This window comes from Ambystoma mexicanum, chromosome 11 (genome assembly GCF_040938575.1).
Source record: "Ambystoma mexicanum isolate Mex_15411 chromosome 11, UKY_AmexF1_1, whole genome shotgun sequence".
In the NCBI taxonomy this organism is placed as follows: domain Eukaryota; kingdom Metazoa; phylum Chordata; class Amphibia; order Caudata; family Ambystomatidae; genus Ambystoma; species Ambystoma mexicanum.
Genome location: NC_090934.1, coordinates 450,735,320 through 450,760,899, shown reverse-complemented (window position 1 = coordinate 450,760,899; position 25,580 = coordinate 450,735,320). Strand labels below are relative to the sequence as shown.

Here is a 25,580-nt window from a genome sequence, read left to right as displayed (position 1 = left end):
GTCCTACTGTTGACCTATATGTAAATGTACAACTATATCAGTGAAACTAATCGAAATGCATATATTACAGGATTGACCTGGCAAGGAACCCATAGGCCCGGCTCATAGAATGGTTAACCCGCGAGAGGGTTGGCCAAGGGCTGGACAAACTGTATAAAAGGCCCAGGTATTCCAATGTACGGTCTCTCACTAACACATCGAACCCTCGTTGAAGTTCTTTATGTTACTCTGAGAGCCGAATAGCTATCCGTTTGTCAATTGACTTGGTAACTGTTGTAGCTTTTAAATAAAGCACTTGTATGTTCTTTGTAACCTGTGTTGGTGTGTTTCTTTCTGGGCTTCCCAGCCTCATATTATTTTTCTGTTTCCACATTTGGCGCCCGAACAGGGACCTTCAAGATTGATGCCGGATCATTGAAGGTTGACGCAGACTATCGAACCGGGATCGGACGGTGTGATACTGCGGGCCCGACCGAACGAGACGCGATACCTCGGCAGCGCTGCACGATCCGATCCTTGGACGATAGTCGTGTAGTCTGACACGGCATCTTGACGAGGGTCCATTTTTGAGGCGGGCAGATTTGTCGAAACCAACAAACACAAGGTAAAATTCGTTAGGTAAGTTCTTTGGTAAACCATACGGTCCTCCTTAGGTCTGGTCAGGTGCAGTCGTGACCCGACTCTTAATTTAACCTTGACAATTTGAATTTGGCGTATTGTATATGCAGACACAATTATTGACCAGGTAACACCATTTTTTTGTGAAATGCCTGGGAAATTGTCTAGCTGCCTTAGGGCTCTGTTCCGCAGCGATCGACAATCTTTGGAATTTAGCTGCCCGGCACCACAGGAGGGGTCGCCGGCATGTACTATGTACTGTAAGTATGGCATTGGAAGTATAGTATTTAATGATATTTGGCACAGACAAACCAGACATGCCTCCAAATTTCAGTGGCCAATCAATGGTAGTTTCGAGATACCCCGTATTGAATACCTAGAATCGGTCTTGCTAAAAAAGAAGGCCAGACCTGCAGCATTTGATGTTTTGCAGAATTGGAAAAAAGAAGCGTTGCAGCAGCTTAAAAGTAGGGATAAACATGCACGCCGTCATAAAACAAATGCCGAAAAGACGTTGTTATATGATAAGGAAAAACATTCGGAGTCAGTCAAAAATATGGATAGGACTTTCTCACTCGGTATCCAGAAAATGTATCCCTCTAAAGATTTTCATGCTTCTGAGGAATTTATTGAAAACTTGTTAAACGAACGCAGGCCTGGTGCCTCAGCGCCACCTCCGTATGATCCTCTCCCTGGTGCTCTGCCCATTCCTGTTGTTATTTCTGCTGTTATTCCTGTTCCCCCTGTACAACCTGCTGTTCCTATTCCTCTAGTTGTTGTTCCTCCACCTATCCTACCACCCCTTCCTCTTGTGCCGATAGTTGCACCCTCATTGAATTTGCCCACACCTCCGCTCCCGAGTGGTTCTTTATTGACTGAAGTTGATCGGGGGGCGGGGTCAAAGATTGTCACTCGAAATACTGTTTCTGCAGACAAGAAATGGGAATTATTTGCATGGGCTAAGCACTGTATGGAGAGAGGTGATCAAGTTAACGTTTTTTCCACATTATCAAATATGGGCAATTTTCCCGAGAAAAATGATTTTATCGAAGGTTTGGGGACTCATTTATGTGTAATGTGGGGTAGATTACATAATACGGATCTCCCACAAGGGGTGAGGGATCTAAATACTTTAGCACTTTCGAGGGACACAGAGGAGAAAGTACATGGTCATGTTGAGAGATTGTTTGAGTATAGGAGGGACTTTGAAAAATTACGGGATGAGGATGGTGAAGACGACAGTATGTATGTACAGAAACGGTTCCTTCCGTGTCATAGATTGGCATCTGAGGAAGTACGAATTTGTACCGAAGATGCGATTCGATGGATCTCGGATTCATCGATACCGCCGGATGAAGTATATGACACGTATAGTCAGTATACAGTAGAAATGCAGAGGAAGGTGATTCAGGTAATGGTACAGTGCCTACAGGATGAATGTGCAAGGAAGAAGGTTAGTTGTCCTATACAGTTATTGGGTATTTGTAAGAGGGCTTTTTCGCCCGACACTTCTTCAGCTGCCTTAACGCTCGACCTGGCTCTGTTGCTTAGTAAGCGGTCAGAGTTACCTATATCTCAGTTGCCTATGAGAGAGGTTCCTCCGACATTTGTCCCAAAGGTAGAGATTCCTGCTAACGTTGGGACTGGTGCACCCGCTGTGGACATCCCTGTACATTATGTATCGCAATTTGTTCACGTCCCGTTTTCATGACAAGAAGTGAACACTATTAGACAATCAATTCCTGATATTAGAAAAAACCCGACAGGATTCTACAAAGAGATAGAGTCCGTTTTGCAGTCCTCTGTGTTCACCTTAAGTGATATTGACTTGCTATTCCCTGTACTCCTGCCCGTAGATTTATGAAAGCAGGTTCGAACAATAGACGATGTGCCAGGGTTGGGAGATACGTGGGCTAACATGACTAGGTTTGATGGGGAAAGACCAGCTAGTGAGAAACCACCTCAGGTAATACTTACTTTGCCTGATAGAATTGCCGCAAAATTGAAAACAATAATTCCTGAGAAAAGAATTATTTGGGACAAGCTTACGGCCTGTGTTAAAGGAAAAACTGAAGGTGCCACCAAGTTCTTTAATAGATTCGAACAAGTATTCTCTGACTTCAGTGGACAAGACTTGGGCACAAAGTCTGGGAAAAGGTTGTTTGTGGACAAATTTGTACGTGGATTATTGCCCGACATCCAGTCACAGATTATGTCCTCTGAGAGCGCTTGGCAGGCGAAATCCCAATCTGAAGTTTTGCACATGGCTCAGTATTATGAGAACCGTGTTAATAATGAAAAAGAAAAAAATAGAGAAGAGGAAAGGAGATTTAAAGACTAAAGTATTGTTACAACAAATTGTTAGAAATCCCAGAGGAGGTACTTCACAGACCAGAGGTCAGTATGTCCCAAAAGGAAACGCTCCTTTGGGTCCTGTGAATGTTAATCAATGTGCCTATTGCCGCCAGGAAGGTCATTGGCGAGCACAGTGCCCCGTCCTTCGCCAAAGGTCAAACAATGCATTTGGGAGTATGGGTAGACGACCTAGAGGTCGCCCCGGAGCGGGGGGCCCTGATAGAGGTCAGTTCTCGCAAGATCCTCAGCAACCTTTTTCACGGGAAAATCAGAGTTCGAGTGTGGACACGAGAAACATATTTGATCACCCTTCTGCTGCCTACCTTTCTGAAGAGCTTCCTTCCGACGACATTTTATTTCGTTAGGACTGCCCGAAGCAGGGTTTGGAACCTTCACCTATTCCCGTTAATCAGAAAGGTGCCTACGTTGAATTGTTAGTGGGGAATAGGAACCATCAGTTTTTGATAGACACTGGAGCACAGAAGTGCTCCATTGATCATTCCCGGGTTCCAAACATTCCACTGTCAGGGCAAACAAATGTTTCTGTAGGGTTTTCTGGCATACCAATTGCTTGCCCGGTGTCTGTTTCTCTGGGTCCCTTCACGGACCATTGTCCCTTCCTCCTGACTTCGAACTGTGGAGAGAATTTGCTGGGGTTAAATTTGTTGAAGAAACTGAATGCAGTAATTCATTGTTCCTCTGACGGAGTGCGACTGACGGTTTCACCACAGCAACTTCCCAATTCTAAGTTTCTGACTTGACCATTGCCTCCTGAGTTTAGCGTTGTTCCGGAATGTTTGTGGGCGGTTGACGACAATGATGTCGGGTGCTACAGATCGAACCCGTTAAAATAGTTTTGAAACATGGAGTTAAACTACCACGCATTCCGCAATATAAAATATCAGTTGAGGGCGAGCGTGCTTTGAAGTGCATTGTCTCCGATTTTGTGCATCGAGGAGTGATTGAAGAGATTGCAGGTAGTTTATGGAACAGCCCAATTTTGCCTGTATACAAGAAAGGTGACAATGCAATCCCATACCGTTTCATAATTGATCTTCGTGCTATTAACAAAGTTGTCGCCCCACATTTTCCAATTGTGCCTGATGTAACAACGATACTAACAATGATCCCTGCTACAGCTACTCACTTTAGTGTTGTGGATCTAAAGAATGCTTTCTTTAGTATTCCTATACACAAGGAGAGTAGATATTTGTTCGCGTTCACCTTGGGAGGTCGTTCGTTCACATTTACTCGTGCACCTCAAGGGTATACTGAAAGTCCAAGCATTAATAGTAGGGCTTTGAAAGAGCAGCTTGATACCCTTGAATTGCCACCTACTTGTACATTGCTTCAGTATGTCGATGACTTACTTTTAGCTGCAGATTCTGAAAGTGCTTGTAAAGAAGGCACTGTATTGTTGCTTATTCATCTGGCTGAAAACGGTCATAAAGCTTCGCTCAAAAAATTTCAATATTGTTGTCAGGAGGTCGCCTATTTAGGCTACCTCCTGTCAAAGGAGGGGAGAAGATTGACACCTGAAAGAATAAAACACATTTCTGGCATGTCTGTTCCAAATACACAGAAGGAAGTCAGAGCCTTAATAGGTATGGCTTCTTACTGTAGGTTGTGGATCCCGAACTTTTCACTAGTGATAAAACCGATGTTGGCTTTGACAAAGAAGGGCATTTCTTTGCCGCTGCCATGGAAATCGGAACATCAACGATCATTTGAGCTTCTCAAAACCGCGTTATGCTCTGCACCGGTTCTGGGTACTCCAAATTATGACAAGGCCTTTGTGTTGTTTGTGCATGAATGTGATTGATGTGCTTTGGCTGTGTTAACACAGGAACACAGATGGAAGAATAGGCCGTGCGGCTACTACTCTTCCGCCCTTGATCCTGTTGCATGCGCTTTGCCAAGATGTTTGCGAGCTGTCACTGCTGCTGCCGCGTCTGTAAAACAGAGTGAGGGAATGGTCCTAGGCCATGATTTAATTTTGATGGTACCTCACTCTGTAGATGTCCTATTGAATAAAACCCAAACGCAACACCTCACCTCTGCACGGCGGACAAGGTATGAATTAATTCTGTTTGCCCCTCACATTCAAATTAAGAGGTGTTGTGTTCTTAATCCGGCTGAACTCCTACCTCTCCCGCAAAATACAGTTTGCGGTGACGAAGAATTACATGACTGCCTGTATACTACTGAACAGGAAACGAAGGGCAGGATAGACCTTATAGATACTCCTTTGGGCAATGCGGAAGGGGAGCTGTTTTGTGATGGCTCCTGCTTCAAACTCCCAGATGGTACATCTACAGCTGGCTATGCAGTTACTACGTTGAGTACGGTTGTTGAAACTAAGAGAATTCCGCATAACTCCGCGCAGGCCGCAGAGATTATAGCGTTGACCCGAGCTTGTGAACTCTCCGAAGGGCATACAGTAAACATATATACTGATAGCCAGTACGCCTTTGGGGTGGCTCACAACTTTGGGAGGCTCTGGTCGGAAAGAGGGTTCCTAACCTCACATGGGACCAAGATTCAGCATGGTCCCCTGATAGTACAATTGCTCTCGGCACTCTCACTCCCTAGGCAGTTAGCAATCATGAAATGTGCAGCACATCGTAAGGTCGTAGATGATGTGGGAAAAGGGAACGCTTTTGCTGACCAGATAGCCAGGCAAACGGCCACAGACCTTAGCGCAGACATGTATGCTCTAAGGGAAACAAAAGATGCCTATGTAATGGATGAGGGTATTGGGTCTGTGCGAGATATCCAAACTGATGCCACAATAGAAGAATCTAAAAGGTGGGCCGAAGGGATGGGGAAACTGGATGACGATGGGTGTTGGGTGGATACATCTGAAGGGAAATGGTTGCTCCCTGATTCATATGTGCTGGCAATGGTTACGATGGCACACGGTCCTACGGAAGTCTGTGCTCAACAGATCACGAAAATGTTAGAACAAGTCTGGGTGAATGATAAAATTTTGAAGATTGCGCAGCGACATGTTCAGAATTGTATGATTTGCTTACAGCACAATGTGGGGAAGGGGACAGTAACTCCAAGGGGTAGCTTTGGGCCCCTTTCTGTTCCCTTCGAGGTCATCCACTTTGATTTTATTGAGATGGAACGGTGTAACAATCTAAAATATGTTCTTGTGATTATTTGTGCCTTTAGTAAATGGGTTGAGGCTTTCCCCCTTAAGGATGCTACTGCCATGACCACTGCAAAGACTATGGTAAAGGAATTCTTTCCACGATTTGGGCTACCTAGGGTAATTTGGTCGGACAACGGTCCCCATTTTGTTGCAGCAGTAATTTTGCAGATATGCACAGCGTTACGCATTGAAAAGCGATTTCACTCGGCTAGACATCCTCAAAGTGCTGGGTTGGTAGAGAGACATAATGGTATCCTAAAGAATAAGCTTGCAAAAACATGTGCCGGCACCAAACTGAAATGGCCAGATGCCTTACCTATTGTATTGTTAGCCATGCGTACCACACCTCAAACTAAGACTGGCCTCTCTCCATTTGAGGTAGTGATGGGGAGACCTGCTAACATTTGGGGCCTTCCGAAGCCCAAAACTCTGAGGGAGGTCAAAAATGTATTGATTGTAGACTACTGTAACCAGTTGACTAAAAATCTGTATCTCATTTATCATCAGGTCCAATCAGCTTTACCTGTACGGTTTATGGGCCCAGGGCACAACATTCAGCCTGGAAGTTGGGTCCTAGTGAAGGCCTACGAAAGGTCTTCCTGTCTCGCGCCTCGCTGGCGGGGACCCTACCAGGTGCTGTTGGTCACCCAGACAGCAGTGCGGGTGGCTGGAAAGAAGCATTGGATCCACGCGACGCATGTCAAGAAACTTCCTCACCCGACGCCACACGTTACAGAAGAAGCAGAACCCCTCGCTGATGCTACAATCTCTGATCCTGGAGTAGCAAAAAGCGCTGTGAGTGTGTCGGAGAATTTCTCTGAGCCCGTGGAGCTTGGGGAACAGTCCATTTCGTCTCCACACTCTTTGAAAAGGTCACTTCCGGAAAACACTGTTTCAAGTTCTGTGACTTCCGTTGCCTCTGATACGTTGCTTCCCTCAGGAAGTGACGTTACCCTATTTCCGGATCAAACAGTACTGGTTACCACCAGGTACGACCTTCGACGAAGAAAAGAGAACTACGGCACAGGTTTTGCCTGTGCATCTGGAAAGAAAAAGTTATTGAGAGTTTTTTCTCTTGCAAAAGGAAGTTTTTTGAAAAAAAGGAAAAAAGGGATTCTGCTGACTAGGGTTGGGGAAGGACTAAGAAGTCGCGCGACCGTAGTGTCGCCAGCAACAAACATTGGGGTCGTCGATTGAGAAACTACGATGCCTGCCACCTCCACCGCTGCTGCTCGCATTGGACTTGTAAATAAGGGGGTGACCAACTCGGACAACGAACAATGTGCCTGGGCCCCGAAAACGTATTGCTGTGTTGTGTTAATAATAATTGGAATTTGTATAGTTACTGCTGTGGGACTTTGGTACTTCGAAGAAATTTACCCTCTAAAACCTCTACTGCCAATTGAGATTGTACCTACTGCTTTGACTCCCTCTGTACACCTTCACACTTTGTCACCTAGAGACTCCCAGCATAGACGAAAGTACCATAATAACACTTTAATGATAATAATGAATTCAACGCATGCCATTTTTAATAAGAGTAATTGCTGGATGTGCACCCATTTACCGCAACATGGGAACAAGGGGCTAGGATGGTATATTCACCCTTTACCTTTAACGACTGCTTGCTATGCCTCTCTTAGAGCACTATTGTTTGGCCGTTGGAATGATAGCATCTCAGGGAACTTTGATGGAACTAATTTAAATGATTTTGAGAAACGTGAATTGATTCCCCTGGGATGCTTGCTTTTTGCAAATAGAAGTAAACCTAATGTTGCTTCTATTAGACCATCTGATAAACTATCTCTTCCTTTTCAAACTCTAATTTCCTTTAAAATGGCTCTGATAGGCAATAAGGACGCTGTGCCTCCTTCCTACTCTATTAATCATAGCCCCGATTCAGTCCCCTTTTGTGTACAAAGAAATGGCACTCGGTCAATGGGAGATTTTGAAGGTTGTGTGAATATTGTAAATTTGACTGGGGAGAACAGGCCTCTGTATGTAGGGGGGCCTGTCTATTTCGTTTGTGGTAGTTCAGCATTTCCCTGGTTGCCCAAGGATTGGCAGGGAACCTGTTATTTAGGAATCCTGTTACCTGGGGTATTTATAGCTAGTACATTGGAAGTTTCTAAGGCTCGCCCACGGCGGGACGAGAACGGAGATACCCCTGGGCAAGTATTGGGGGATATAGCAAAATCAGTTGTGCCATTTTGGGGACAGATAGCAAATTCTGAAAATATTAGGGGGCTAGCAAGGGTACTGGAGGGAACCATCAACCGGACCACGGATATACTATACAATATGACACTAGAACAGAAAGCAATAAGATTGGTAGCACACCAAAATCGGATGGCATTAGATGTCATCCTGGCAGAACGTGGTGAGAGTATGCAAATTAGTGGGGTCCGCATGCTGTGTTTTCGTACCAGATTCCTCACCGACAATTTTCAAAGCAATTCAGAACTTGCGCATCCTTAGTTCAGAAGTGCATGTTCCTGTGGGAGATTGGAGTATTAGTGCTTGGTTCTGGGATTCTCTACGATCCTGGGGTTGGAAGGTGCTTTCTGTTATACTGGTTATTTTGGGAATCCTGCTATTCCTTTGTTGCTGTTTCCAAAGTCTACCTAGTATATGTGCAATGCTAGGGGGATGTTGTGCTCAGGCAGTGAGCACAGTAGGGCACAAAATGTATGCCCCAGATACAGCATCTAAAGAGTTTGTGTTACAAGAGGTTCTGATGAACGACCTAATGGCTATAGATATTACGGATAATGATTCAGGATGTATGGACGACAATGCATGGCGTTATTTACAAAGATATTAGAAATGATGTTAGCACTTGGCATAGGCCAAAAGGAGGGTTTGTCGGAATTGAAACAATATTATGCCTCCTATCGTAACAATTGCATGTGTATTGGCCTACGCCAAGTTGTCTAAACATCATAATAATAATCATATGCGAACAAACTCCATGGCAAGGTCTGGACCTTAGAGAAAGCAATGTAAGTCGCCATCTTGGATTAAGCCGCCATTTTAGGTTCTCTTGTTATATGGAAGTCACCCTGAATATCAAAATGGAGGCCGAATGACTTTCTGAGTAAGATTCTGGCCGTTGTGACCTCCATACACATGAATAATTAATATGCCTGCAGGCCACCTGTCGGGGTCGCGAGCTGAGACCTTGTCCTACCGTTGACCTATATGTAAATGTACAACTATATCAGTGAAACTAATCGAAATGCATATATTACAGGATTGACCTGGCAAGGAACCCATAGGCCCGGCTCATAGAATGGTTAACCCGCGAGAGGGTTGGCCAAGGGCTGGACAAACTGTATAAAAGGCCCAGGTATTCCAATGTACGGTCTCTCACTAACACATCGAACCCTTGTTGAAGTTCTTTATGTTACTCTGAGAGCCGAATAGCTATCCGTTTGTCAATTGACTTGTTAACTGTTGTAGCTTTTAAATAAAGCACTTGTATGTTCTTTGTAACCTGTGTTGGTGTGTTTCTTTCTGGGCTTCCCGGCCTCATATTATTTTTCTGTTTCCACAAAGGCTCTGCTGCGGTTGCAGTGGACTTTGGTTTCAGAGTAAAGCAGAAGAAGAAGAGTGGAGGACGCTGAGTGAACAGCGAGCCTCCTGACCAATAAAAAAGAAGAAGAGACTCTGAGTGAACCGAGTACTCTTTGGTTTGGGTCCCCGTGCAGGGTCCACAAACTGATTTGTCTTTGGCTGCAGCAGCCATTATATAGGACCCAGGGGCTGTCCCTTGGGTCATTCTGTGTGGTGGGGGCTGTGGTGCCAGCCCCTGGCCAGCATCTGCTGACAGCTAATTACACCTTATGGTGCCTGAGCCTAGCTCCCCTGCCCACTTCCTGCCTTTGGTGGGCCCTGATGTTTTGCATCCCTGTGTGGGTAGGGCAGGGTGTTGATTAACACCCTGCCCTTCCCTCTGTGTTTCCTGGTGCAGCGACTGTGCTCGCCTTTGTAGTATTATGGTAGAGAGGGGGAAGTGCTGGCCCATTTGTTGGGCTGCTGCTCCCCCTCTCCCCTGCCTAGCCAGCTATGGGACACTGGTTACCCTGCCTCGCTTTGGGAGGCCCTGCAGCATTGCCCATTCTATGTTCACATGCAGCATATATAGGTGCTGAAACACACCTAGAGTGATTCACCCATATAGTCCATAAAACCATCAACAACACAATTACTCACAAAGACACAGTATACCCATACAGCCACGACCACCCGTGACTCTGTATCCCTTATGGACACTATCTAACCAGTGCGCACAACCAAATCCATCACAACCCCACTCAACACACTAACACCAACACAAAACACTATCACACAGCCGAGGCACTGAATTTTGCCCATACCGTTACAACACACGTGGCCTCCGCACAAACTCTCACATGCAAAACAAGACTTACAGACGCCAGTTTCTCCTGGTTCTGAACCTAGCCTCTAACCATTTTTTCACTAACCTCCACACACCCCTCTTGCAGAACCATGCGAGTGCCTGGAGACTGCCCTTGAGTGGTAGCAGCATGCGCTATAAATCAGCATAACATAATGTCTATGAGAAGAAAAGGGTTCCAAACATAGTTTTGTTCTGTTTTAGGGTAGATATGTTCGGTTTAGCAGTTAAAGAGTGTAGAAGCTGAGGTATCACTACATATTATCCCCACCAAAAATATCGCCGTATATATGGTCGTCTGGAACGGCAATAGGTGATATTTTTGGGGGGGATCATTTTTGGGGTATTTGGAAGTGGGTGTTGTGGGGGTGTCCTCCGCTCCTTTAAAAATAATGCAGGGGTGTCCTCCGCAGGTTCCATGCCTTAATATCGCCGCAAACATATGGCGATAATTTTGTATGGCGATATTTTTGTGGGGATATTAACACATGGAAGTGAAGCTGACTATCAATTGGCCGTGCATTTCAGTTAAGGCTGGAGTCGGACATGGAATGGGCTATTATAACAAGGCAGGGCTCTCTCTCCGCCTTTCAAGTACAATGGGTTAGTCAGATGCCCAACTAACCAGCAGGTCATTTGAAATCAAATTTGGATAGTTTAAGGCATTCACCCTACAAAATAATTCCTTTTACGAACGACCTACGGTTTGTTTTGTCTACTGGGACGAAGAAGTATGACATTGGTGCGTGCTCATGTGCACAGGATGTAGCGTGACTGTTTATGGCCCTGGGCTTCTCTAGCGATGGCACAAAGAGGTGCAGCGAGAGGAAGTGCTGGCTTGTCAACATGGTACTCCAGGAAGACTGTGCAGGTGGTCGATGCGATTATTCTGCACCCGCTAGATTGCGCCCCCCCTCTCTTTTATCCGCCAGGGACCGGTGTGCTGCTTAGGCAGTATTTTTCTTTTCCCACATACCATTTTGATCAGCAGGTAGAGAATGTGTTGCAGTAGGTTGGAGCACATTGCATTGGATTGAGCAGGGGTTCAACGTTTTGGGTCATTGGAAGGGAGATGTCTTGATGGTTTATGTTAGGGTCCTTGGTTCGGCGCGGAACAGTGAGGTGTCAGGCCAGGGGCTTTTAGAGCAGTCCTCAATGGTCCCTGCAAGCGGAGAGTGGGTCTGGGGGTCTGGTCGGTGTAAGGGCTCCCATATTTCACTAAGGCCCATCCTGGAGCGTGGGGGGGCGATGGCCACAGACATTTCCCCACTCTCTGTTATGTAATGATAACGTAATTGATGATGTAATGATGATGCAATTGATGATGCAATTGATGACATACCTGTCTGATGATGCAATTTATGAATGGCCTTGTCGCATTTTGGTAATGTAAGATATATTATAAATGTGACCTATGCCTTCCAACAATGAACATTGTGTCACTCACTGGCCCTGCTGCCTAAATCGCCCAAGAGCCACTCAGTTGGTGCTGTCTACTGTTTAAATAGTGTTTAGTGTTATTGTAATATTCACATCTATACATATTGTTCTGATTTTGAACCTCCATGAGTGTTCTAATTTCAAGATTTGAAAATCCGACAATGCCTAAGCAAATGATGAAAACTTCACAGAAGTGTGTTCTTTACAGGTACGTGCAGACAAGGGTGCTCCCTTCTGCCATATGAACAAGGCCTCCTGCTGCCGCCTAGAAGGCACATTACTGTTCCTGCATAGACAAGGGTAGTGCGTTCGACCTCCTGACCATTGAGCCCTCTGCCGCCAACGGCATCCCCTGCTGCCTCGTAGACGTAATGCTTGCGTCATTTGCTCCCTTGAGCGGGACTTTCCAGCTGACGAGAGCCCTGACCCAAAATACTAATTGGTGTCGCTTTCGGCCGGAATCTCCACTCTGACATCTTTCAGCCGCCGGCACTTCTCGTTGTAGTCGTGACGTTCTGTCTCTTTGTTGGGGTGGACGGTCATTGGACAGACTGGGCCCACCCTCTTCCCTCCGAAAATATAAAGGGGCGAGCGAACTCGTTGCATTAACAAAACACACACATCTTCCAACCATGGAGCTGGGGACGGGACTCGTGGCCTTCGCCTGCTTGCTGGGCTGTGGCTTGGCCTTTCCGCTATCGGTGAGTGTCTGGGCTGCTTAACCGCTTCACCTTTCTTCTGACAATGTAACCCCCCCGCGACCTTCTTGCCAGAACTTGCGCCGTCTCTCGGGTCTGGAGCGTGACGAAGATGAATGATATGATATGATGTTGCATTTATAAAGCGCTCTTGCACACCTGTTTCTAGGCGCAACAAGGAAGGAGGAAAAAATAACGATCTTTCTAACTAGGCCTTGTGTCATTCAGTTTGCGCAAGTGGGGGAAGAGAGAAGGGGAGAAGCGCCAGGGGGCAGGGGAAGGGGAACGTGCAGTTAAGCACGCAATGCAAGCGTGTGGGGGAGGGGGTGTTTTTCCGGTGTTGCCACCTTCAATGTCACTCTGTAAGGTATAGAAATAACACGAGCTGTTCTGTGTTTCTCTTACAGGTCACCGAGACGACCAGCAACACAACAGGTTTGTGCGACGTTGTTGTTATTATACACAGCTATCGTTAGGTTAGGGCCATACTGGATTTGCCTGCATCATGACTCCAAGTACGAATTTCTGCATGTATGTGCTCATGTGATTCTCTGGGATACGCAAGTGTGTGCAGCTGGCTTTACATTTTGCAAGTGGCACCTGTGGGTGCGGGCAGCTGAAGCCACCTTTAGCTAATGGGACTTGGGGAGTGCAATGCAAAGCTTCGCTGCTCCCATTTTATAATATGTCTCACTCACGCCCCATCACGCACACTCTCACACGCGCAACACCCCTGCCTGTCTCCATCTCTCTTCTTCTCGTTCCCCCACTCAGCATCTTTTTCTCTTCATTTGCCTAGCATTTCTTTCCTTGTTTATTTCTTTCCCCGCCCTTACCCCTCTTCAGTTATTCTCCCTTCCTAGTCCTATTTTTTCACTTTTCTTTCTTTGCTCTCTCATGTACTCTTTCTGCTACTGTCCCTCTCTCTCCCCTTCCTTCCTGTTCCTGTTTCTGTCTTATTTTTTATTTTCATATTTCTTTCTCCAACGCTTACACTCGGTGCATACACTGTACAATTATCACTATGAAGCACTAGTGGCGTACCTATATGTTGACATATGTTCATAGTAGGGTTAAGATAGTAAAAGTGTTGCATCAAGTTAACATACATCCTAAAAAGTTAACTCATGTTTAAGAGTTGCAAAAACGTACAATCCACTCAGCGAGAGACTGTATTCTTTAACTCAAGCAGACATCGCTCCAGCACAGCTCCGCTTTAAATAATAGCGAGTCAAAAAGAGCAATTTTAACACAAGAGATATCACTCATATCTCAGTTTTAAATGATAGTAAAGAACAGTCTCTTTAACAGATCAAATATCATTTACAGTCTCCTACTACAGGGGGAAAGGAGCAGGGCCGGCCTTAGGGCAGGGCGGGCCGGGCGACCACCCCGGCACCATTAGCCCCCCCCCCCACCACACCAGTTTAGGGGAGTCTTTCAAGCGCTCTCCAAAGCTGGCCTGGTGAGAGAAGGCAAAAGCATCAGCACCCTATTGAGATGATTACCTCCCCAATCCGACGAGGGAGCAAGGCCGTTTCCATTAGAATAGGGCGCTCATGCCTTAGCATGAGAGCCCTATTCCAGTGATGAACTCCCTGCTGAGGCTCAGGAGCATGGAGTTTTAATAAAATGAGACCCCTCTCCCCTGCATTGAACAGGGGAGCACGGGGTAGGCAGACACATTTTTCTTAAACCACCAAGGGTGCTGCCGCCGCTAAGGCCGACCCTGGAAAGGAGGCAACTGCTCCCTTTCTTCTTTAGCAATGGTTGCCGGTATCTCATATTGCTCTTTGGAATTGTTTACAGTTTTCAGTTTCTGGCTATACATCCCAGTGGCAGCGGGTACATTTTTTGATTGGAGTGGTGTAAATTTTTCCCCCAAAAATACCAGAGCAACTAAGTGAAGCGATGAAGTGAAAACCATTCAAGAGGCGTCGAGTGGGATTTCTCCCCCACACCCGAGAATGTTTTTATATAATGGCTTCAAATTGTGCACTTTAGAGCACATTTTTTTTAATGAAAAACTGGCTAAAAAGCCAAACAGTTTGCAATTTGTTTTGTAGGGTAACTCATTAAAAAATCCAATAGATGCAAGTCACTGACAGTGGACAGGAACATTTCCCCAACACATTTTCATGATGTCTTTGCCCACAATATATGCCAGTATAAAAACATTTTCATCCTGGCTGTTCCCATACATTTCCATGCTGGCTGCACCAATATATGTCAGTATTCCCATATAAGAACATACTTCTATTTGCTTTGCACATAATGCCAGTAATGATAGTATAAGAAAACATGCCCATGCTTGTTCTGCCAGTATATGCTGTATCCCACATAAGAACATAATCCAGTTGGTTTTACTGTTACAAAATTACATGCCACAGTATAAAACCATGTGCAAACTGGCTGCATCAACACGCCAGTCTAGCCACTTAGTAACACTTATCATGCTTGCTTCATCAAAGTTTCCCAATACAAATGATCATGTCACAGTAAGAAATGGCTAGACTGCTTGCACCAAAATGCCAGTCTAGCCAAGTAATAATACTCATGCTTTCTTTATCAAAGATGCCCAATACAAAATGCCAAGCTACAGTTAGAAATTGATAGACTGGCTGCATGAAAATGTCAGTTTAGCTACAAAATAACACTTATCATGCATGCTTTTTTATAGATGCCCAGTAGAAAATGACATGCCACCCTGTAGCCCCTCAGCACCTCGCACACACACAATCAATGTGAATCATGGTATATTCTACTCGATCATCTATGCCCAGTAGAAACATGCTGTGCCTGCCACCTGATGCCCCCAGTGCCTCAAAAGGGTAGCTGACTGGCCAGTGGGGAGGGATGTTGTGGAACAATGGCATTTGCATATTTGCATAACCCCCCGACCCTGCACCGGTCAAAATCAGCTGAAGCCCAGCACAAACACATTCACACAACATAGACTTGCTCATGTACACACACACCCATCATCATCCAGTTACTCATTGTAATGGGTTATTTATAACGCGCTTACTACCCAGAGGTTGCTAAGCGCGGAACCGGGGATTGAGCCTGTGTTGCCCCTCATCGTCTTGCTTTCAAGACAATTACATTGCCACTGAGCTATCCACCCGAGACTGATTCCACACAACACAAGCATGCACGCATGCACACACATTTAAATTAATTTACCTTCTGCCCCAGTCCTGAAGATTCCTCCCAGGGCTCTAGCTCCCATGTAGGACGAACAGGAAAGCAAAGCAAAGAGTGCTTCCTGGTTGCTGCACATGAGCAAGGGCCAGAGCGCTGATGATGAAGAGCCCCACTCCGTTTGTATGTGCGGCGAGGTGCAGGAGCACCCCCTCACACATGGAAACATGCAGTTCCACAGCCAGCATTAGGGTGACCCACCTTTGTTTGAAGCATAAACCATACTTGGAGCCCTGCCTACACTTTTAGAAGCCACGCTCCCTTTGCAGGCCCCTTTTATAGATTTGAAATCTATAGTGCAATCGCAATGGGAGTGAAAGAAATATGCTTGTATTTTTTAACATACTAAATTAGTTTTTAAAAGCAATCTACATTATTGAAATAAAGATGAATTAAGTAAGGCAGAAAATTACATTTCACTAAATTATATAAATTATATTACATATATTTTGACGGTAAGACAGTTAGGCAGGTTCATTGTTCTCTGCTCTCTGCTGCCATCTTTGTGTGATCTGCAGGTCAACTGGCACAGTTTCTGTAATCTGGCCCCAGATGGATGATATTGTATGTGCATGTTCTATGAAAAGTGCTTTAGTGAAAGCGCAATAATACATAACCCATTTCCTAGCTAGCAACTTATAAACTGTGAATAATAATGGTGCAACTCTCAGTTGCTGTTGTTTAGCTTTATAGATCTGCAGAGAAGAGACTACATTCCAAGAAAGCCTAAAGCATTGAGAAGTGGTCCCATAACGTGGCTGACATCTCTCACCACGCACTGGCTGTTCATTAAACTTCGGTTTGCATTCTGGGACTTGTAGATTAGCTTTTCGTAAATGTTTGTACCACAAATCAAATTCATATTGATATTGGACTAAAAGCAAACCCTGTCCACTTGTCGGCTTCTTTCCCTTCACTGCCTCCTTTACATGGTGGTTGTGAAGCAGAAATGTATTTTAATGAGCGTTGTTTGCTTTTTGCATTATTGAAAAAAGGCATCCACCACATTGTCTTGCATATCTGTAAATACATTGTGCAGTTCTGAAGAAGAAAAACACAGTGGTTTTGCTTTCCAACAAGCAGACATCTTTGTAAATTGCTTTACATATAAAGCGGGCCTTCTATTTCACAAATGAATCAAATAGCTTGGGAGACCTGGTGTCTGCATATGGGCTGTGAAAAATAACAGCCCCAACGTTACTGCTTTGCATGAAGAGTTGGAGCTTTGCGCATGAAAGCGTCACTTAAGGTAAACTTCCCAAAATACCCAATTTTACATTAGTTAATGTCTACTGGGCGGCCTTTATCTAACAGAGCTGTAAATCATAGCTCGAAGGAACACTGCAGAAAGTCCTTTCAGCTCTGGCTGACACACCTTAAAACCCCAGTCGCTTGCACAGGCTTATGTGCCTTCAAACTCTGAATGCCATCTCAGGACACGGATAAAATCCAGGCGTATTGTCTGTTAACCGGATAACCGGACAAAGCTCTCAAAATATGGGGTGTCCGGAATGAACCCGAGAAGGTGGCAACCCTAACCAGCATCCCCAAAGGGCCATTCAAGGCTGTAGAAGAAAAATGCCCCCGTCTTTGCATGGCCTATTGGACATGTGTGATTGGGGACCAGAACTGTCGGAAACCGGGTTTCCCTTTGACAGTTGACTCGAGCCCAGGAGTGCTCCTTCAGCTGCAAAAAATAGCTGAGGGAGCACCCATTGTTTTCACTGGCTGGCTCCTCAGCTCCTCCATAATGGGCCAGGGTGCCTGTGGGTCAGCGCATACTCACCCATTATGGACAAGCAGCCACTGGCATATCCTCAATTAATGCATGTCCAAGGTCAGTTTGGCTGGAGATGAAGTACTGTTGACTATGAAGTCATTTACATGAACAGCAGTGCTGGTAATGAAGTGATTTTGAGTACATTAAGGGATCCAGAGACACGCCTTACTGTGGAAGGCTACAGGGGTAGATCAGTAGGTTGAGGACCTGTTGCTGAGATACATTATATATTTAAAAGTGTCTGTGAATCTTATGACTTTTTGCAATTCCGTATAAAAAAACAAGTGCTATGAAGTGTGGCCAGCCAAGGGATGGGTTGGTTTGGTTGCTTGCTTATATTTACTGCCCGGGTGGGTGTATACTGCCCCTGTAGTGAAAATCAAATGCTGGCACCCATAAGCACACAGTGTAGTTTCCTAATAACTGCTGCCAGCACAATAGAAGCATTTATTTGTGATTAAGCAGTTTGAAAAGCATAGAACATATTTTGCAATGTAACGCGATAAAACACAAAGGAAGGGGAACAAACATATCAGGATATTTGCGTTATAGTCAAACAAAAAAACAAAGCACAGTTTAAAGAAAACTAGTGGATGTAAGTTTCAGATGCAAGTTTCAGTTTGGAAATGTCTTTTTTTGTTTTTATCTATGAAAGTATAAGCTGCACATTTGGAAAACTATGGTGTGCCCAGCAGGGCCCCCAGCCCAGTGATATTCCTGGCCTATTGATTCCAGAAAGTATGCAGGCGAAGCAAAGCACCTGCAAACGCACGAATGACAGCTGTGCAAATGAGCACCTTTATGACTATTGAAAAGAGTTATCTGCCAGAGAGGAGGGGGGCACATGTCAACAATTAGGGGGGCCATGCAGCTGCCCCCTCGTGGTGTGCCTCTGTCAAGCACACACAGACTTAGTGCCCTGCACATGGGACAAAAAATAGTCCCTGGAACATAAAAAAAGTGGCCCTCAGTGCAGAAAAGTGACCATCAAACCTCATCCATGAATTGCACCAATTCAGGACTTTACAGAAAATGCTACATAGGGAGGGATAACGGTGTTTGTTGCATGCAATGTTTTGTGAAAAACACTTGAGAAAACCAGTAATGGCAACACACATGTCTAGCCTTAGTACCATGCTACCCTTTCCAGGGCTGCAATAAAAGTGAGGGGCTGCTACCTGCAGCTTTGGACCATTCCTGCCAATTACTTATGTATTTTCCTCTATAGAAAGTACTCATTGTGCTTCCCCCATTGTGTGACATGTACTGAAATGTCACCTGTAAATGTGGATGGAACAGGGCTTTTAAAACAATGTAAGTCAAGGAATGGAGCCAGGGGACGAATCAGAATGGCATTATGGAATGTTGGGCTCTGGGCCATGTGAAAAGAGGTCACTGAGATTGCCATCTCTCAGTGTAACATAAAGAAGAAAAGAAACTCCTAAAGCATGAGCTCGGCATTCAAATGAAAGCAAACGATTAAGATGAAATACTCACATTATCTTTTGGCCTTACAATATTAATAAATGGAGACCCTCAGATCACAATGTATTCATATTGTAAAGCCAACATAACATAATTCCTCCTTTCCACCCAGGACGTCAAAAGAAAATGGCTATGTATTCTCTCTAATGGAGATCGTTACGCCTGGATTTGCATGTTAACCCGTACACGTGTTTAAAAGAGAAAGACAACAAGCGCACCATGAGTGCAGTGTGACTGCCAGAGCCAGGGGGGCTCCCACACAGCAGCCAATAGTCAGAGAGGGGAGGCAGGGTCAGATAAAGAAAGGCAACTTTAAGAGGCGGGTGGCTAATTATAGGAACACGAAGTATGACAGAGCTGGGTAGTTTTAATGTAGGGCCTGATAAAGGGGCAAGTAAGTGCTGGTGGCCTTTCTGTGATGTTTGGGCTAGCTGCAGAGTGCAGACGTGTTCAGTACCAGGAAGAAAAACCGAGCCTCCTCACACTTCCTTTTTTATGTACCCACAGCCAGAATGCAAAACAACGCCATGCAATCATTACGCTCAGATCTTTCCCAAATAATACTGAGGGCCCGATGACGCATCTCATTGAAAAATGCTTTGTAAATCCTGCTCCTGACCCCGTGTTTTCTTCATGCTGCAATGCCGTCACATTCATGCAGCATTTTCAAACCACATGAACAAATGTCATTGCAGTGAAACACATGAAAAGTGTCCGGTATTCAAAGTGCAATTTGAGTTTTTCAGACACTCATCAAAATGAGGCACAACGTTTTAATATTCAACACACAGTGACAGAGAAGCAACTTTCAGAATGCTATTACCCAGGCCGAGCATGCACTCAGAGTGAGCCGATCGTGCTGCTCCATGTTGAGATTGTAAAATGGCGAAAGGGCCGACACTCAGAGCTTGGGTGACTGGGCCTCGGCTCACAAAAACAAAACCTGAAGCTTATGTTATGTGGCAGCTCGCCACAAGCTAGCCCAGTCGGTTGAGTGCCTGCTGTTTAGATATATGTGCAGCCTGACATTTTCAGGCACACATTCTGTTGAGTATGTTGAGGTCCACGCAACTTCTTGTCTTTCCTCTATTGACAATAAAATGAGCGTGCCGAGTAAAGTCAATGATGACACCTGTTACCTAGTATGTATCAAAGGTGCATTCCTGTGTTTAAAATGGGCTATTTAAAACACGTGTTATTATAATGCACACTCGGTGATGCTGTCAACAGTGGCATGGTGAGGTGCAGTGCTGCTTGCTGTCCTGCAGTGCACAATCTTCGTTCATGCACATTACAGCAGGGTCGAGTAGAGCACCTTTGCCCGCGGGGGGGGGGGGAGTTTAAGGGGAAGAGGGGCCTGGCCACGAACACGAACGCGTCTGAAATCGTTAGGTATCTTCTCCAGAGGAAGGAGAAGGGCGGAACCTTGGAGAAACACACAACGCAGGGGTAAGAAACGGAAGGGTAAACATGTCACCAGTAATCAGTAACCAGCTGTAATCATAAATTATAGATAATCTGTAAGGTCCCTGGTGAGTTTCTTTTTCTGGTAGTTAACAGAGAGCGGCAAGGGACTCGGAAGCAGGAATTAGTTTAGCACAACGTAACGCTATGCGTATAACTCAGGGTGTTACTCAGCACTGCAAACAAATATACTACACAACCTGATTACCATTAGGGAGCAGCCAGGCCGTAGAGCAGCCAGGCCGTAGGTATAGCAGAGCCTCAGCCACTTGTAAAATTAAGTCGGGTGGAACATGAAATGATATGGCATTTATAAAGCGCCAATATGCAAGTGTTTCAAGGCGCGAAACACTGCATGTATCGCTGGCCTGACAATTTCCTTTTCCCGAAACAAGGGACCAACTGCATTGCAGTCAAGGCTCCAAATTCCTTAGAAAGGGGAAGAGGAACACAGGCAGCAGAGCGAATACAAACAATGGGCTGCCACTGGCTTCATCATTCGTTTGCTCCTTAGACTTGCTTTCTCTGTTCAACTTCCTATGTTCTCCTTCATTGATTCCCATGTCTCGTTCTTACATAGTCACGCTGTTTTCTGCTCTACTCCTTACTTTCCTTCTTCACGGCTCCCTTTGCCCCAGTTTCTGGACGCCTGCAATTCCCATTTTCCTGCATATCATCTTGTCCGCCTTCTCCCGCCATGGTGTCCCATACCTCTCCCTCTTTGATTGCTCCTGCCTGTCAGCCTTCTATGGATGAATCCGTCCTACTTCATCCTTTCATTCCCCAATGTTCTCCATCCTCTCGCTTACACCTCCTCTTTGTTCTCTTGCATTGTGTTGTTCACCATTTTCTCACCCCTTCTTTTCGTTCTATAGCCCTTCCGATGGGTCACTCTGTCTCTCGCTCTTCTCTCTTTTACCCCTTTCTCTGTCACCTCCTCTGCACCTCAACTGTTTGCTGTAAGAATATAATCATGCATGGCCTTTAAACTGGAGCATGTGCGAGGTAGGGCATGCAATAGAAGCAGTTGGACATCCTGGTGAATTGATACCCATATTTAATAAAGTTACAGGTGTCAAATGGTTCTTGAATCAAGGACCCTGTCTGAATATATTTGCTCAGTGGGCCTGCACTAATCATACGGAAGAATCATGCAGCTGCGTGTGAACAAAACATAAACCTATGCCTTTCAGCGCAGTGACACTAGGGACCAAAGCCTTGATAGAGTAACAATTTGCTTCAACATAAGGCCCATAGCGGTGTCAGCCCCCATTGGCCCACCCACCCCTCTGTCGTGGGAGAGGTAACATACCCTGAGAGCATAACTTGCTAATAAATAATAGCCAGACATTAGTTTATATTTTTGGAAAAAACGGTCACAATTTTTTTGGAGCATACAACACAGGGGGCAGTCCCAGCACTAAAGCATCATGGTTCACAACCATACTTTTCAAAAATAGCCCAAAAAACAGGGCAAAACATCTGAATGTTCTCGGTGTCCCCTTGCCGTCTCCATGCAGGTCGCAAGGCACCGGACATATGCTCCAGATTTGTACTGCACAGAGTACTTCCACCTCGGGTCACTGAAACTTGAAGGTGATGAATCTCCAGTGTCCATAAGGGACTCAGTGCCCGTCAGGGGCATTGCTAGGGGGGGGCTAAGGGGGCTATAGCCCCTGATCTTTTGGTTGTAGCCCCGGATAGAATCTCAGGAGCTACAGCCAAAAGACTAGCTAGCCCCCAGTCCCAACAGTACTGACATCAGCTTAGCCCCGGGTCTTTTCCAGACCTAGCAACTCCCCTGGTGCCCGTCATCCGAGTTTGGCTCAAGTGCGGCCATCGGGAAACCAGCCCACGGTTCAAGCCGCAGCATTACTCCTCTCCGGCTAGGACTGCCCCAAACTCTGCCATGCTTTGGGGGAGGGCCCCCCGGTACCCCCAATGCCCCATGCGCTAACAATTTACCATCGCTCTTATCTGCACCCGGCCTTCAAGAGTGCCCCTAGGATGGCTGTGAGGAACAGGTTGTTCCCTTTCTCTGACAGAGGCACGCAGTCAGTCGCATAGTGGGAAGGGAGCACATTTAGTAAAGTGTGCCTTAAAAAACCAAAACCATCTGCTTACGTAAATCTTTCTATTCCTTTGTTGAGCCTGCGTCTGGACTTCTCCATGGCCGCGTGCGAGTACCCCCCCTCGCCATTGCAGCCTGGGCACCATTTCGGACCAAATAACTTCTGTGCCAGGTAATTCCTGAGCCAGTGTGCGCTGACCCACCTGGATCTGTGCCCATAATCTTACATAGGTGTAATTTTATTGTTAGGACCACCCTGTCTGTATTATAACAGATCTGTATATCACCCATAGCTTTAGCCCTGCCAGAAAGATCTCATTTCCCTGCTGCCACCAGTTCGCTGATCCTAAAGGCCTCAAAAAATGTCAATGAAAATGTTGCCCTGAAAAGTGCCACCTCAAAACCTTCAAAGCATATCCCAGGCAATGCATGCAGCAATTTCCCTAATTATTCAAAGTCAATGGGTTTCCGGGTGTCCCGCCTGTGCCCCTCTGCATGCCCTCACCCCTTCAAAGCCATGCAAACCCCAAACCCTTTGGTTGGATCCCCCAATCCCTTGAATTTGCAATGGAATGCAATGGCGGCCAGGTGACCACTCGCCCAGCTTCTGTTCTTACCGTTACAATGGCCCAGACAACAAATGCCTGTACATGTTCCTCCATAGAACCTCCCCCTATGTGCTGGTTCTCAATAATGTGGACAAACTTACTGTAGCCCTGCCAGTACCGGGATCTGACACCGGGTTTGAGCGATCACACCCCCAATTTCCAGAGCGCCTGGTCCACGTCACCAGCTGCCAACAATCGCTGCTGAAGGCCATCCCCTCCTGCCTTGCTTCCCGATGTGCCGCATGGAACTTGCGCCATTGAAAATGAGAAAGAGCATCCGCTTGTACATGTCGTGCCCTGAACTCAATATTCCCTCTTAAGCACACCCCCACCAACCTTCTGAGCAGGCGCAAAACTGCAGAATGCTGACTGCAAGTTGATGGCCTGAACCACTGCCTTATTGTCGCACCAGAAACGCACCCTCCTGTTGCCCAATTCCCCGGGCCATAGTGTGAGTGCCAGTACAATGTGAAATAGCTCCAGAGCCATGATATTCTTGGTCCTCCCCTTCTTGTGCCACTGCCAGCCAAGTATGACCCAAAACATTCACTCCCTGAGGCGCCAGAGTATAACTGCAGTTCTTCATTGGTCTGCCAAGGGCCCTCCATAATAGTACCTCATTGAAATCTTTGAGAAATGCTTGCCACATGTGCAAATCTTCCTTCAAACCCACCCCTAAGGCAGATATGATGGTGGGCCAGTGTCACCCCCGCTGTCGCCCTGACTAACGTGCAGAGGAATCCCCTCCCTGCCCGGATGACTTTTGCTGCAAAATTCAACTTCCCCAGTAGTTGCTGGACACTTTCCAGCGTGGTCCTGTCTTTTTCCACTGTAGCCTCTATTTACTCTATCAGTTCAGCTACCTTCTCTTGGGGCAGCCTGCAAGACCCTTTTATGGTGTCTATTTCAATCCCTAGGAAAGTCAACACCTAAGTGAGTCCCTGTGTCTTCTCTGGCGCCAGTGGGGCACCCACCCTATCCATCAATGTTTCAAATGAGGACAGTGCCTGCATACAATCCTCTGATCCCTCTTGCCCCATAATCATGAAGTCATCCAGGTAATGGATCATATCTCCCTTTTGTTCCACCCTGCGGGCCGCCCACTCGAGAAATGTGTTGAAAGCCTCAAAATATGCACAAGAAACTGAGAAACCCATTAGCATGCATTTGCCCATGTAAAAAAGGCCCTCCCAATGGAAACCTAACAGGTGAAAACCTTCTGGGTGGACTGGCAGGAGTCTAAATGCAGACTCAATGTCCACCCTGGCCAAGAGGGCCCGTCGCCCCGTGGCGGCAACCATCAGCATGGCCTGATCAAACGAGGCGTAGTGCACCGAGCACCGGTCCTGGTCCAGCAAGTCATTCACTGAATTCCATTTAGGGAAGGAAAGGTGGTGGATTAACCTAAACTTGCCCTTCTCTTTCTTGGGCACAATACCAAGTGGGGAGACAATGCAGTTTGGAAGCATGGGGGTGGAAAAGGGTCCCGCCACCCTACCAAGCTCCACTTCCTTAGCAATCTTCTGGGTTACCAGCAGGGGTTGGTGGAGTGAAGAAGGGAGATTCCTTGCCATCCGCCCGGTCAAGGGACCTTCGTAAGGGATCCTGAATACATACCTCAGAAAACCCTCCCCACAGCAATTCCATATCCCCCAAGCTCGGGTACTCCTGCAGGAATTCAAGGAGCAGCTTTCTGTCCACCGGGGATGGAGCCATAGTCGAGATGCAAGTGCCGGAAGGGCCCTTTCGGCTGCAATATTGTTCCTTGATATCAAGTCTTTAGAGTTTAAGCAGACTGAAATTGTTGACATGCTATACGATTCCCCATGAATTCTGCCACCATCTCATGCAAATTTGGTATGTACCATCCTTCACTTATATCAGCCGTTATACTTCTTTAGATGGATGGGCTGGGAATTGCAACTGTTCTAGTGCTACATTTAACAGTGTTTTGGGCATTAGAGGTTTTACTGTGTTATTCTTTCTCCAGATCGGGTCAGTTGGTGAAAGTGAGCACCCATGCTGTACCCATACGTCTTTCTCTTCTTTTGGGGCCTCTCCTTGAAGCTCTATTATTTGGATGATTGGTATTGTGTTAAAACTCTCCCTTTTTTCTTCCTCCTGAACCATCCTTCTTTCTGCTGCCATACATTGGGCATTTTCTTTTGCCCCTGGGTACCACCTTTTGCTTCCTTCTGGTAAATAGGCTGCTACTTTTGCTGCTTTGTCTGCCATTTCGTTTCCTATTGAAATTCGGTCTTGTTTTCCTGTATGGGC

At 46.0% G+C, this 25,580-nt stretch overlaps 1 protein-coding gene across 1 annotated transcript in view; it reads left to right on the top strand.

Moving 5' to 3' along the window:
* Window positions 1-12,618: 12,618 nt before the first annotated feature.
* The window catches only part of LOC138503502 (tolloid-like protein 2), a 186,946-nt gene continuing 173,984 nt past the window's right edge, over window positions 12,619-25,580 (top strand). Inside the window, exons 1-2 of the mRNA XM_069623284.1 lie at window positions 12,619-12,694; window positions 13,099-13,126. Of these exons, the coding sequence (XP_069479385.1) occupies window positions 12,626-12,694; window positions 13,099-13,126 (97 nt within the window). The 5' untranslated portion in view covers window positions 12,619-12,625. The remainder of the gene's footprint in view (window positions 12,695-13,098; window positions 13,127-25,580) is intronic.